The sequence below is a fragment of the Zophobas morio genome, unplaced genomic scaffold, assembly GCF_036711695.1.
Source record: "Zophobas morio isolate AGI-343-1 ecotype UQ-CSIRO unplaced genomic scaffold, CSIRO_AGI_Zmor_V1 ptg000002l, whole genome shotgun sequence".
Taxonomy (NCBI): Eukaryota; Metazoa; Arthropoda; class Insecta; order Coleoptera; family Tenebrionidae; genus Zophobas; species Zophobas morio.
The window spans coordinates 7615249-7631747 of record NW_026972107.1 but is presented as its reverse complement, the minus strand read 5'-3'; the positions used below and the strand labels follow the sequence as shown (position 1 = coordinate 7631747).

The window sequence follows — 16499 nt, the reverse complement described above, 5'->3', positions numbered from 1 at the left end:
ATTATCTAAAGACGCAGATGGTTCCAAAGAGATTCTAAGTCTACTGAAGTGAAGAATGAAAATGTTATTTCTATAAAAATGTTCTAAAATCCCAAATGTTTTGAAAGAAAGAATAAGAGAAATGAAATTTGAAGATCCTAAATCTAGGCAAACAGGAGATTAACATTTTATTTTCCAGGAATCATCTGTAGACACAGATGCTTCAAAAGCAAGAATAATAGACGTAAATCTTGAAGGAGACTCTAAATCTAGAGAAATGAAGATTGAGGATTTCATATCTAAAGAAAATCGTCTAAAGTTACAAATTAAAAAAAAGATAATGGAGATAAAATTTCAAGATTATTCTAAATCTAGCCAAATTAAAGAGGAAGATTTTATTTCCAAGGAATTATCTAAAGAGACAGTTGGTTCTAATGAGATTCTAAGTTTACTGAAGTGAAGAATGAAAATTTTATTTCTATAACAATCGCCTAAAAACACAAAGTTTTGAGAGAAAGAATAATAAACTAGAACTTGAAGGAGAGATTCTAAATCTAGCTAAACGAAAGATGACGATTTTATTTTCCAGGAATCATTTGAAGACATAGATGTTTCCAAATAAAGAACAATGGACGTAATGAAGAAATGAAGAGTGAGGAATTTATTTCTAACGAAAATCGTCTAAAGTCACAAATTAAAAAAAAAGATAATGGAGATAAAATTTGCAAATTAAAAATCACAAAGTTTTGAGAGAAAGAATAATATCTAGCTAAACGAAAGCTGACGATTTTATTTTCCAGGAATCATTTGAAGACATAGATGTTTCCAAATAAAGAATAACAGACGTAATGAAGAAATGAAGAGTGAGGAATTTATTTCTAAAGAAAAACGTCTAAAATCACATTTTTTCTAGAAAAAAGGATAATAGGGATAAAACTTGAAGGATATTCAAAATTTAGTCAAATTATAAAGGAAGATTTTATTTTCAAGGCAAGGCATTATCTAAAGATACAGAAACAAAGGGATTCTAAGTGAAGAATGAAAATTTTGTTTCTACAAAAATCGCTGAAATCACAAATATTAAAAAAAAAATGAATCATAAGAATAACACTTGAAGGAGTTTCTAAATCCAGCCAAATGAAGATCGAGAATTTTATTTTAAAAGAAAATCGTCTAAAATAACAAAGAATAAAAATAAATGTAAACCTTGAACAAGATTTTAAATCTACTGAAGTGAAAAATGAAAATTTCCTTTTCAAAAATCGTCTAAAAATGATTCTGCAGAGGAATCTGAAAAATCACAAATTACTAAATATATATATAAAATAATGTTCGAAAATGATTATTATCGTCTAAAAAACCCATAAAGAGGTGTTTTTGATTTTGGGAAGGTGCGTTATATGCTAGAAGAAATAAGAATTCATCACTTGACGAGCAAGTCATAAGTTGTAGTATGTGATCAGTTGTGTCAGCAACACAAAATTCATAGCTTAACACCAAGCAGACTAGATCAGAGACTTGAAAAATTAAGAACTATTTTTTTTAATTTATGAATTAGTACGCTGTTTCACCTAATTTTAAAGTAATTTTTGATAATTTGTTAATTTGTCATTTCCAAATGTTCATTCGATGTCTGACGACTTCTAAAAAAGTTTCTTTAACGCTTTAATACGGTTCTTGGCTTTCGAAACATTTTAAGGTGTAACATACTTGATTCTGGGGGAGGTGTGGTATATGCTAGCAAAAATTGAATTTGTTAAATATGCGCCCAGAGTGCCACCGCGGAAAGCAAATTTTAACCCTCACGTTGGTAAATAACGCGAGAGCACTTAAGGCGCCCTGCTTCAGTTCTCATTCGAAAATCAACTATGCTAAGAAAGTGCGTTATATCTTATCGCAAATTAAAATTTGTCAAGATATGCGTTCGGGGAGTGTCGCCGTGGGAACCAAACTTCATTCTATAAAAAATATACAACACGCTAGCATTTAACGTATTTACATTCCTCTCAAACATTTGCGAGATATTCAAGACGAACCATCCCCCGAGACATTTTTCGAGAGCATCGCATTATAATAATTTGAAACTTCGTTACAACGTGACAAACCTCACAATTTCCTCCCGTTTGACCATATTTCAGGCTATCTCCGGCCATTTTCCCAAAGTGTTTGTTTTAATTCTGACACGTTTATGGAACGGTGAGGCGAGTCCGATAAAAGAGGATGTAAAGGAGGGAAAAAAGCGATCGTTTATAACGCGACCATCTTGGAGCGCTCCACTGTAGCAGTGAAGCAATTTTAGAAGGGAATTTTCTTTCATAAAGGAAGTGAAATGCTTCGAGATATTAGAACATTAAAAGTCACGCTCCATTAAAGATATTCTCCTGGCGCTGCATTGTCCTTAAAAATTTGTTGTTTGTAATTCAATAGCCGGACGAATTTATAAAGATTTTTGTTTTGGCGATTCTTTAGCCGACTTAATTCGGCGCCGAGACGTGACTGCCTTTATTAAATCTTTCTGTTTTCCGGCTTGGACTAATCAGAAAAGTACACAGAACAAAGCGAGGCCGGGGCAGATTTTTCTTGATTCTTGCGATTTTTCTCGGTTTACGGAGCAGAGTAATATATTTCGAACAATTTCTCTTTGTTTTGTGCACAAACAAAGTTAAGCAGCTCTTTGAAGTCGGGGCAGCGGCTCGTGTTGCAGATAATGCAGTTGCTACGATGTCTTTGTGCGGCAGACTGATGTGACTTTAATTTAAAAATCATCAATTTTAATTCGAGAGAGAGACAACGCGGCCTTGTTTCATATTTTTCTTCGAGATTGATTCAATCTTCCAGCTACTAGATCGTATTTCCTTCACTGCCAGACGTAACACCTCCCCCCGGTTTTCCTTGCTTACTCAACGCGATTTCTTTTCTCAGATACCGAAAAGTTCAAAGTGATAGCCGACGGTCTCGTCATCAGGAATGTGTCGAGGCACGACAGTCAGACGTTCATTTGCAAGGGGGTCCAACAAAGGACTGGGATGGTCCTCGACCGGAAGATCCACTTCCACGTCAAACGTAAGTACCCAAGTCAGGTGCGCCAATTTACATAAAAATCCATAGCTATACATGTTAAGAGGTCAAAAAAAGTTTCGTTTTCCAACAAATTTCCCTAGAACCGGCACTGAAATATTCATGGGATCGACGCGCACAAAGATAGACGTTAGCGGGGCCTGCTGAACCTGTTTTATTACCGATTCTGACCCTGGACGAAAGCCATAAACCACCACCGTAATTTATTTGCTGAAAGGAAATAGGAAAAAATAAGGGAGTGTATGCAAGATGGGGTATTGTCTGGAGTTTCATGCTTTTGATAAATCTCGATCTGGTATTAAATCGAGCTGAAAGGGATTTTAGGAGAGTTGAATCGGGACGATATAAAACGAGCTTGAGCCGATTACGGGATGGACCGGTAGGCAGATGACGTGGCGCGATTTTTTGGCAACCAGATCTCAAAAATGGGGCGAGAAATCGAGGGTCCGAATTCATTTTATAAAGAAAAATGTCTGCACACCTTTTTAAGATTTCTTGACACATTTATGCAAATAACAAATAAAATAAAATTTAAAAAAATACACAAACAACGCGGAACATTTTATTTTGAAGTATTTTATCACTTTAAAGATTGATGTGGAGTGGATTTATCGTTCCGTGTCGTTCTCGGTGCTTTCGACCGAATAAAGCGGGCCGTTCGTGAGTCCATTAAAAAAAAAACAAATACGTATATTGTAAGTGTTCATATTCAGCTGCTTCCTGTATTTTTTTATGTCACTATGTCAGTTTTGTAAACACTACTTAATCTCTTTTATTTATTTTATTCATGGATTTGTATTGTCGATTCTACTGTAATTCAATCTCTATTTATTTGTTTAATTCGTTCAGTTTTAATCAGACTATGTTTAAGTGATTTTCATTTATTTAATTTATTTAAGTCCCATTAATATAAATTACGGACTGAGGACTAAAAAGTTGAGACCTTAGTGTTTATTTATGGCCACTTCTCATAAACATGTAACGTTAAAGCGAATTAATTAATAGCCTTATTTAATTAATTAGTTGTATCGGTTATATCAATTTAAATCTACGTTAGAGCTGAATTTATTTCCAAAAGTTATAGTTCATGTGATTTAGTTATGTAATTATGGAAATTGTAGTTCAGGTCAATCCAACAATCTTTATTTAATTAAATATATTTTTTTGTGTTATCTAAACCTTATGAGTAAAAAAATGTACATAAAGTCAATCACAGTGTAAAATGTTACTATATATTTGGACTTGAGAAAATCTGGGTACGGAGGCCAAACAATCAAGGGCCATTCATAAACCACAACTACAGGAGTATGTTGTTTTATAAAGTTTAAATAGCATTTACCATGCAAAATTTTGCAGTGACGTCATCAAATTGTTGATGGAGATGATCAGACAAATTCTGGTTAGCGTCTTACTATGTACACTATATTCTTGAACTATCTAGAAAATTTGAGAACAATATTCACCATCCGATGATTAAAAACATTTTTGGGACCTGTGTTGTCGTAGAAGAAACCTCTATCACCCAAAATCTATTAACACGAACTAAAATAGCGACATTGACGGACGGATTTATCCGACGGTGTTATTTTTTGGGAAATGTCAATTTTTTAATTTTTTTTTTAAGTTCACTCAGACATCTGTTGAGCTCTGATTTTGTTCAGAAACGCCAAATTAGTTCACAGAGCAATTTTCAGACAAATCGGGGCCCGTTTAAACGAAAGAATTTGACATGGTTTATTCTGATAATTCACAATACAAAAAAATTGCTGGAATGTTATTTCGACAGAACTTTCCTCGTTCCTGAAGTGCGACCAAATTAATCCCACTTCTCTGAAAAATTATCATTTCTTTTTGCGATTTCCGTTTTCTGATAACCTCTCTAAAGTAAAAACCAGTGGCGTAAATAACGCTTCCGCAGCTTATTTGACTTGAATGTTTTCCTCAATTTTTCATTTTTGTTTTGTTAATTCATTTTTTCGATTTGCATTTTTTCTAGTTCTCAAGCTTAGATTTTTCAATTTTTCCAATTTTCAATTCAATTTGTAGATATTGGAATTTTCCGATTTGAGTTTCTCGAGTTTTTCATTTTTAATTTTTCCATGTCTAATTTTTCGTTTCAGTTTTTATTTTCTTTATTTTTACACTTTTTCAATGTTCCGCTTTTATAATGTTTTGTTTTTTACTTCCCGAGCATAAGCAAAGGAAGTATTGTAATCGAGTCCGTCGGCCGACTTTTGTATTTTCACGACCTATCATGATCCCTAGAGGACGAAGAAATAGGTCTCCCGTTTCCGTCTGTCTGTCCGTCCGTCCGTCTATCTGTCCGTCTGTCTGTCCGTCTATCCGTCTGTCTGCCGTCCCTGATTTTTATTAGACAGATAATCTCCGAAAGTACAGATTGTTGTCAAATTTTGTATTTATATTAGGTATATCATGCAAATGGTAAAACGCTAACCAAAATTTATCTAATCATCCCCACCACTAATGTGATGACGTCACTTCAAAATTGTACATAGTAATTGGGTTTTAAATTGTATCAAATAACATAGTCTTATACACATGTAGTTTATGACTCCAAATTGAGATTTTACCAGAACCGTCCAGCTTTTTGGAAAAAAATCAAAATTAGGAAACAACATTTTGACATTTAATTTGGAATCTACAAAACCGATTGTTTTGAAATCTTGCAGATGGTTTACAGTTTTGATAAGCATGATAAAATTTTAATCACAATATATTTACTCCCCTCCAAAAAATTGATGACCTCAACTCAAAAGTTTGCCTTAAAATGTATAAAATATGATGATTAATGAATGCGTCAATGTATTTTATTGGTTAAATCAGAAACTACAAAACCAAATGCTTTGAAACCTTGGAGATGTTTTAAAGTTATCATAAGCATGGCAAATTTTTGATCAAAATGTATTTGCTCATTCTCCTTAAAAAATTGATGACGACACCCCAAAATTTTGCTGAATAAATCCTAAAATGTACAAAATATGATGAGCCTGTATTTATAATTTATCATTCCATTCATATTTTTTGGATTTGCATATACAGGGTGAGTTAAAAAAAATGAATGCGTGAATTTATTTAATTGATTTAATCAGGAACTGCATTACGAAATGATTTGAAGTCTTGGAGATATTTTAAAGTTATCATAAGCATGGTAAACTTTTTATCAAAATGTATGGGCTCATTCCCCCTAAAAAAATTATAATGTCATCCCAAAATTTTGGTTAATAAATCCTATCTAAAATGTACAAAATATGATGAGCCTGTATTTGTAATTTATCATTCCATTCATATTTTTTGGATTTGCTTATACAGGGTGACGCAAAAATATTAATGAAGATGTGAATTTATTTTATTGATTTAATCAGAAACTACATAATCGAATGATTTGAAATCTTGGAGATGTTTTAAATTTATCATAAGCATGGTAGATTTTTGATCAAAATATATTTTCTCATCCCCCTTAAAAAATCGATGACGCCACCCCAAAATTTTGCTGAAAAAATCTTAAATGTGTAAAGAATAATCAGTCTATACGGGGTGTCTGAAAAACATTAATGAATGAGTCAATTAATTTTATTGATTAAATCAAGAATTGCAACACTGAATACTTTGAAATCTTGCAGACGTTTTAATGTCATTGTAAGCATGGTAAACTGTTAATCCAAATAAATCTGTTTATTTCCCCCAAAAAATTGACGACGTTGTCTCAAAATTTTGCGGAATAAATTCTACCCAAAATGTGCAAAATATGAGTTTTTACTTGTGATTCATCGTAGCATTCATATTTTTTATTGATCAAATTAAGAACGAATCATCCCATTTTTTGCAAAATATGAAAATACAAACGTCTTTATTTAATAAGAATTATAACAATGATATTCAGAACATTTTGTCGATTGTAGTTTACTAGTTAATTGTTTCGTTCCTCTGTTTTGAGCGGTCGAACATATTCAAAGCAAACTAATTTCCACGTGACATTCTTCCGATGTATAAACATAAACACTTTTTCTTATCGAGGAGTCCATTGGCCAATTTGGTACTCGTTTTTCGATATTTCATAACAGCATCCAAAAACCAAATAAAATGTAGTGTTTTATTCAATAAACGGAAGTCAGAGCAAAAAAAAGTCTGGACCGTTGCATTGTCATCCGGTTATTGCATTCGTAGAAACCATGTTTTAGTTTCGTTTGTATTTCACCGTCACGTCTACAGGTTGATAAGTGTTATGGCTTTTTGTCTTAAATTACAAGTACTATACAGGGTGTTCATTTTATCTGTTCACTTTAGCTGTTCACACCTGACAATTTTTGCATAGGCAACATATTATACACCCCGGAGGCGACTTCGTGCAATTTAATTTTTTTTAATACGCAATCATAACAATCACAGAATAAAAATGACAAAGATGTCAATACCAAATAATGACAAAATTAAAAAAATTAATTCAATTTATTTTAAAATGCCCCGCTACAAAAATGCGAAAAAAAAGAAGGTATGCAGTCGTCACGTTTCCCACAGCGAGGGAAGTACTGTCTAAACTCTTTAGACCAATTTTTCAATATCAATTTTTTCAATTTTTCGCTTTGGAATTTTTTTCTTTCTACAGTTTAACTATATGTAACTCATTAAATTTTTATATTTTGCAGTTTTTCGATTTGAAATTTCACGAATTTTCAATTTTTAATTTTCCATTTTTAGATTTTTCAGTTTTCAAGAAAAACAAAAATTCTATCTTTTTAAAAACATATTTCGCAGGATAATTTCTCATAGAAAAATGAAGATTTTGCAGTAAAACTCCGCCCTTCAACTCACGATGAATGAAGCATTCATCACAATTGAGAATGGGTGGGTGGGCGGGCCTTATATTTTGTCCATTTTTTCTTAATATACGAAGTCTTCTTTACCAAACAAGAGAAACTGACAACTGTTTAACTATCCTGTTGTTGAAAGAAAACTCTATATATTAAAAAAAAACAAAAATTAAGCCGCACCCACCCGCCCCGATCTCAATTGTGTTGAGTTTTTCATTCCTATTCAGACCGAAGGGCGAAGTTTAATTGTAACATCAATATTTCTCTAAAGAATTTTACCCTTTTAAAAACATTTTTCATATGGTAATTTCTTGTCGAGAAATGAGGATTGCAAAAGAAAAACATATTTAACTTTCCTGTTGTTGAAAGAAAACTCCATATATTAAAAAAAGCCAAAGATAACGTTATTATATGGAGATTGCGTGTCTAATAAAAATGGATACAGACAGACATGCAGATAGACAGACAGACAGACAGACAGACAGACGGAAACTAAAAATGGATACAGACAGACAGACAAACGGAAACGGGAGACTACTTTTTTCGTACTGTAGGGGTCATGAAACGTCGAGAAAACATAAAAGTGGCAATTCATTCAATAGACTCGATTACTATACTTCCTTAGCCTACGCTCGGGAAGTAAAAATTAAGTCAAAAAAACAAACACTCCAATTTGACTGAAATTCAGTTTCTAGATTAGTTTTGTACAGTCGAGTGGGTTTCTGGCATCAGTTATTATTATTATTATTATTATTATTATTATTATTATGTCAGTGATGGTCAACAGGCAATAGCCCAATTACTGACCACCTTAGCAAAATATATGACCAACAGCTGAACCCACGAAGGCAAAGTTAAGCAGACTGAATGTAGCTACATATACAAAGAAAAAAAAAACCTATCTATTTAAATATATCAAATGCATTCTGTTCCGAATTGTATAAAGTACACATCTCGTATATAGGTGAGTGTTTTACAACGTTTAAGCGAGGAGTAGGCAAATAGAAGCAATCATGAGAACGAGATGACAATCTGGGGACAAGCAAATATAATCGACTCAAAAGATCCGGACAATCAATATGAAAATGAATCAACTTTTTTAGAAAATTCAACGATGCAATAGTCCGTCTGCAATGTAAATCTCTAAACCCAAACTTATTTAAAAGAGTAATATCAGTTGCTCAATATATTCACTATTTTAAACGAAATCTTTTTTAAATCCATACTCCAAAACTAAATTTAAAATTTAACGACCCATAACTTCGGAACGAAACAATATACCGGATTCCGGATTTCACCAATCGATTTCTTGAAGTTTTTTCGTCCCGTTGGTTGATTTTCAAGCCGCAATCTATGAAAATCAAAAAGAAACAAAATTGGTAATAATAATATAGTTTCAGCTTAACTTGGAAATCATTTGCTAAATTAGAAATAACCAGGAAAATCTTCAGAAAAATACAATAAAGAACCTCAATCTACGAAAGCACTACTAACATAAATTTTATTCACTTCTGTGTGGATTTTTCCTGGGGGAACTGTATACCTACAACATTTCACTTTTTTGTGGCAAAGCATGTGGACGGTTCTTGGCGGAATTGAACAACTGCGAGTCTCCATCTGCCCATATGTGCACTAAGGTTCTCGTTTCAACCAAATCTCGATTTACTTTTGCTATTGTTAAAGCTCATTTTGAAAAAAAAACTTGATAAACCATGGATTCACGAAAACTAATTATTAAATAAATATATGTTAATTGAATCAAACTTCACTTAAACTGGTCACAAACACTGAACACTTAATATGCAAGAGTCGCGACGTGTGAATTTACCGAAAGCAGTCAGATATTTCAAACTTAGTAATAATATTTTCCTGCAGTCGAGTCTGCAAAAAAGCGAATGAAAAAGTTTATTACTAAAACGGCGCCGAAATGCGATAATGTCACCACTCCTCTGAGAGATAACCGAGTAAATATATGTTTGGAATTTTAATAGAACTTAATAAAGCTAGGACTTGGAAACGTTTAAGACCGTATATTCCGTAACAAAGAACTTACCGCACGTTCAAAGAACAGAAACGGCAAATTGACCAAAGCGCTGAAAGCGTCTCTTTCATCATGAAAGTGTCCCTCGGTGGCATTATTTGACCCCCGGATAAAAAAATATTTAAAAGGATCTTCATTTCATCCCATTGTAACTCGACGTTAAAAACTTTAACCTTATTTTGGCGCATTTGGGCCGCCGAATTGCCTTCCTCTTTCTTTGCCTTTCTTTAGCACGAAGGCCCGAACCCCATTAATTTTATTAAAAAAACACCAAACAGAGAAGATCAAAGTCGAACATCCTGCAGCCACGAAAACAAACAGACGAACTGACTTATCTCGAAAAAAAGAAAAATTGTTTGGAATATCTCGGGGAGTATTAGTAATATCAGGTTTAATTACTTGAGGAAAGAACTCGGGGAATCTGACGTTCCTGGCTTCGAGAAAAGACGGATCATTCCCTGAAGGTTTGATCCAATTAAACAACGTTAGGTAATATTACGCCCTTTATTTATAAGGGGAATTTAAGGAGGCGGCGGCGATACATCACAGATACATGGTTGACCATGCTGGAGGCGCCCTGGTGTAATTAGAACCAACGAGAAGGAAATTGCAATTATGAATTACAGCGTTAGAAGTCTTAGACCAAGGTCGCCGTAATTACACTTCTCCTTACGTAATACGTACTTACATAAGTTGAAATAGTTTTAAATTGACATTTACGTTACGTTGTGTTGGTGTAACCCCACTTTGAGTTTTAAATGAATCTACTACAGTGCGATCAATAGAGAGCGGATTTATAAGCACAAAAAAATTAAGAATAAGCGCTTAAATAAGCACAACATTTTCAATAAAAAAGTTTTATTTTAAGCAAAAAAGTATTAAATAAGCATAACACTTTCATTAAAAAAGTTTTATTTTAAGCAAAAAAGCATTAAAAACATAATCACATTACAAATCAAAGAACACTTCTTAGAACTTTGGATAAAATATTATTACAATAATCCTAGACTTTATATTTTACACACGTATTTCAGTTTTCTTTAAAACAATTTATGATTTAATATGTTCCAAGTTGTCCACTGTAAAATTTTTTCGCCGATCATTTAAAATGTGCTTAAAATTGGAAAATGTGCGTTCAACATCCACATTCGTTGTTGGCGCAAATTTGAATTTTGCAACTAATTACCATTTAGGGATGGATATGGAGCGTAAAATTTAGAGCTTACAGTAAATTATTATTTTATTCAATGTTTGAAAAAATATAATATGTAATAAGTAATAAAATACAAAAATTAATATAAATTCATAATATAAATAAAAACAAAATATATATATATATATATATATATATATATATATATATGATTTCCTAATTCGAAAATAATACAATATAATTTACCCTTAAAAAAAGACACAGAAACTATAAACTGCCGTTGTTTTTTCTTTTTTCAGGCGTTGACTAGAATGCCGTAGCCACTCTGAGCAGCGTTGTTCTACTTCTTTTTCTATTGGGGAATGGGTCTTCATTGTAATTTCTTCAAAAATAAAAATTGCAATAATTATATTTATCTAGTCCTAATTCAGGGGAAAAAATATCAAGATCTACACCTCATTCAGTGCCATTTGTTTTCATCTAAGCAACACACAGCAAAAACAAAGAAAAAATTTAGTCACAATGGAAACTGAATAAATCATTGCCGCATCATTTACATTTAACAAGATGTTCCGTATTTGTTTCTTGAAACTGGAGCAGTAATTTAATTACTTTGAATCCGTGTGACAATTAAAGGATTTTTTTCTGAATCTATTTGGAAGTCACCGCGTATGTATAACATACAGGGTGCTTCACTATAAGACTTTTCTGCAACCCACTATGTATGTAACGTGTTAAGCGAAATGTGTCATGTTTAGTAGGTTCCTAAAAAGTGTTATAGTATTACAGGCATCTACCTGTATATAATATCCAAAATTATGTTATATGTAAGTACATATAAATTTATTGTATTTTTTTAACTTACAAAGAAACCTGCTTGTTGTAGTAGGCAGAGATAATCTTCTAATTCCTCAAAATTTGTTTACCTGTGGTCTTGGCGGCATATCTTCTATTACTGTTTTCTTTTTGATTTGTCACATTTGATGACGTTTTCATGTTGGAGATTTGTTCACTCGTTTCCTTTAGAATTTCTTTTGTTTCGCACATATTATTTGTATTTGTTTTAAGTCTAGAGTAAAAGCGCCTCACTTTCAAAAACAATCACCGTAAGTTCTTCAAAATCAGCGGGAGTATCTTCTGTGATTAATGGTGATATTTCCAGCTTATCTGAAAAAACTGTTTTTGTTATTTACGTACAGTTATCGAAAACAACAGAAGCATGTAGAAATAAAAATGATTACTTCATTAGAATTATATTAACTTACCTAATGTAAATACAACCCACACTGAATGGCACAATTTTCACAAAACTGCATTAAAAATGAAGTGAGCTACGGATTCACGAGAAAGGTTCGGTGGTTGTGAACCAAATGGTCAAATGGAATTCGACAGCTTCACTGTGAGTGTGAAGTAAATAAATTTAATAAAATCAAAATTAACCACTTGTAACTTACTTACCGGATTTCAAATAAATGCTACTTTATTGTAACCTCACGAAGTGGGTTTCAACCCGAGCCCAATAAAACTACGTTTACGACAAATGATATTATTAAAGATATTACATACGATAAGCCAATCACTGTTAAAATATGCGGAAGGGCACCTCTTCTCTCCTCAGCGTAGGCGGCGGAGGCTCCTGACTCTTCCTTCGGTTCTCAGGTCCCGTCTCTTCCCGAAAATCTTCCTTGAAAAGCCCCTGAACTTGATTGTCTTCCTCCCGAGCTCCTCACTCGCTCCCGCCCCGCTATCTCCTCTCTTCTTATCTCTCTTTTTCTCCCAGTTTTTTCCCGTAGCTCACACCAACACTACGCGTGATAGATGCGCCACCACTTCGAATGCAAATCAATTCAAAATTAAATAAAAATCCGTTACACACTCTCTAATTTTTTTGCTACCTATCATCGCTTTATAAACGTCTTTATAAAATCAAAATTCGACGAATGAACTCTTCAAAACCTTGTCCCGTTTCAGGGACAATGGGCAAAGAATTTTTATGGCTTTGTTTGTGTCGTTGGGTCTTCCCTATATTACCCCAGATGTTTAAGGTGACCAGACGTTCCGATTTGATCGGAACTGTACCGATTTCAATACTCTAATTCCGATTTCAAATTTCGTCCAATAAATGTTCCCATTAAAACATTCGTTTCGTGAATGTTCCGATTTCTATAAATCTGATAAGAATAAAGATAAATCCTCGGATAAATCACTAATTTTCATGAATAGTAATTTTATTTTGTGAAAAATTGGGAACAAAACTTGTATCGATACGGTTGTCAGCACTGTTTTAAATGTCAGCAGATGTCAGTACTGTTAGTATATTACAACTAAAAATTTTCAAAGCAGTTATATATCAGATTACGATGGAAATGGAAACTAATGTTCCGATTTCGGACTTTTGAAATCTGGTCACCTTACAGATGTTCTATTTATAATTTGCCAAGCAGGTACTTACAAAATAACATTTCAAGTGAACAAGTTTACAAAAATAATTCTTAGAAATTATTACAATGAAAAAAACTTGTCTTTGGTGTATTTCTAATAAAGCCGTTGTATTTTTCGCTCTGAATATAATTATTAATTAAGCATTACGAACTCACTGACGAAGGTCACTTTTTAAAGAATACGACGACCCACATCTAATTGACCATATAATCTTTAACAATAAATTTCACATAATACCATAGTGGTTTTTTTAAATTTTGATAAGGTGTTGTAAAACTATTTCTGTTTCTGTCTTCATTCCAGATACTGTATTTACGTGGGCAAAGGATGCCGTACGTGGGATTTTAGGGGCGGAAACGTATACCTGCTTAAATACTGTAAATACAGTGGTGTCGAACGAAGACAAAAACAGAAACATACCCGATGTATTGGTTATTATTATGAAATTTGCATATCCGTTATTTTTTGCATATAAGTCTTGATATTTAATATGTGAACGAATCATGCTAATTAAAAATGAATACAGCTATAAAAAAAATTGCATATTTGCATATATTTACCTTCTGCTGCATATTTCACGTAACGGGTGCATATTTTGCGTTTTTATCAATTTTTGTGCTACTTTGAAAAAAAAAATGCCATTCGATCGGCATTTTTCTAAAAAGACGAATTTCATGAATCATATTGCAAATATTGTACGGAGCTTCAAATAACTGGGAAAGGTTTGGGTTTTATGGTAGTTTGGAGGAACCACTGGGTGTTAAGCCATCCTTCCAGGTAAATTCGGGTCCTAATTACTTTTGGAAATACCGTTCATTTTAATATTTTTGTTCCTTGTATTAATGGTATGTTTTATGGTGGTCGAAGGGACGTTATCCTATTATTTTTCATTGTGAGTTTGCATTGAAGTATTTAAAGCGATAGAGATGTGTGTCAATATGTAGATAACTCAAATTAATTTATGAATTAAACCTTTTCCTGAACTTATTCTTCAAGAAGGAACTGTGTTTTGTTGTGCCTGCTCTAATCCGATAAGTATTTTTACATCTGTGGACGCAATACGCAGTTTTTCTATTTACAAATACATACTTTAGAATCACCGGAAAAATTTTTGTTTTAATATTTCGAAAAATATAATTAAATAGTCGATTACTACTGTTTTTTAATTCGTTCTGTTTACCTATATTTATTTTTTAGTATAAGAATATGATTTTAAAAAATGTCATTTATTTATCAGTGAGATCCAATTAAATAATTTGCAATGTGATTTATGTATTTTTTGTAATAAAAGGTAATGTGGTGTTTTAGTGGTTTATTGATGTGTATAAAAAATATAATACAATTCAATGGATGGGTGTGGGTTCTCGAAGTGGCGGCACCTCGCCGGTTTCTGGGACTCGGAGCGTCGTAGGTCTTCGAGCGGTCGGTGTCTTCTTCACGGGAGTCCGGGGGGGCGATTCTCTCGCCGGGGGCGTCGTCGAGGGCGAATTGCGTCCGTCTTTGGCGATAGTTACGTAAGCCCTGCCAAGCGTAACTATACGGAGCGAAGGCCTAGATTGCGTAAGCCCAAGGGAGTGGTGTTAGCTCTGCCAAGCGCCACTAGAGATCGAGAGGTTGTGTTAGCCCAGCCAAGCGCAACGCTCTCTCTCTGAAGAGGATGTAGTGGTGTTAGCCCTGCCAAGCGCCACTATAGTTGAGTGGTTGTGTTAGCCCAGCCAAGCGCAACGCACTCTCTGAAGAGGGTGTAGTGGTGTTAGCCCTGCCAAGCGCCACTAGAAGTAGAGGTTGTGTTAGCCCAGCCAAGCGCAACGCTCTGTCTGAAGAGGGTGTAGTGGTGTTAGCCCTGCCAAGCGCCACTATAGTTGAGAGGTTGTGTTAGCCCAGCCAAGCGCAACGCTCTGAAGTCTGTTGGGACGGGGTGGTTCTTTTATAGGGGTTGTCCCCTCTGCAAAAGATCGGAGTAGGGGTGGCGTCCAATGGGCAGCGAGGGTGGGTCGTTTGGGGGTGATACGGCGCTGTGTCGGTAGCGCCCTCGAAAGGGTACTAGCGGAGCGCTCCGGTACTAAAGCGTGTCCGCTACAGTAAGGTGTTTTTGCAATTTGTAAATAAATTTAGTTCGGTTATAAGCTTTTTTTTATTTTTGGAGCATATGCAACTGCATATCTCTGCATATATTAAGAAAGTTATTGCATATTTGCATAAATTTGATGCATGTCATATGATCATATTTCCCAAAATTTTGCTGTATATTTTCCGCTGTCTAGTTATTATACATACACTCTATTACCGACATTAAAAAAAGTCTACACTATTTCGTCATATCTGCTGCTTTATTATCAGTTTTCAGTTAGCTACTTATTGGATATAAAATTAAGTGAATTTTTTGAATAAATAATAATTTAAAGATCAACCACGAAAATACTCAATTATAATTATACATTATACATTACCAGTTTATTTTAGAGCCCAAGATTACATTGGAAAAATCTAAACTATTGAAAATTTAATGTTAAACAGATATACCTATAACTGAGTGCGAAAGTCAATACACAAAACTCGATGATCAATCATTGTTTCGATTCAAATTATTATTTATTTTCCTTACGATCAAAGTGAAGAAATTCTTTAATTTATTTTTATTTAAGAACGATATCGCTGACGGGGCTTACGGTTTTCACACAAGCTCTGCAGAATATTTTGTTGTTTTCTAATTTTAATTCTGGAAAATCCCTTATCCACTCATCCGGCGTCGATTTTACTTTCGGCATTCTTTTAAAATATTAGTAATATTACCAAAAAGAACTCAACATGTAACAAGAGAGAACCACGTAAAACACTGTACTACGACAGATGCGATAGACTGATGGTTGGGAAATAAACGGTTTATTTACTTAAAAGTTTCCATTAGAAAAATTTTAACGTAGGTAGTTGGATACAATAATCCTTTTTTCTAGAAAATTTTCAACGGTCTTGCCGC

At 33.6% G+C, this 16499-nt stretch overlaps 1 protein-coding gene across 5 annotated transcripts in view; it reads left to right on the top strand.

Annotated features, from left to right (window-relative positions):
- The window catches only part of LOC135126524 (neural cell adhesion molecule 2-like), a 126560-nt gene that overhangs the window by 93587 nt on the left and 16474 nt on the right, over positions 1 to 16499 (top strand). For all 5 annotated transcript variants that reach the window (XM_064052575.1, XM_064052566.1, XM_064052581.1 and 2 more), the window contains one exon: positions 2902 to 3042. In XM_064052575.1, the coding sequence (XP_063908645.1) occupies positions 2902 to 3042 (141 nt within the window). The remainder of the gene's footprint in view (positions 1 to 2901; positions 3043 to 16499) is intronic.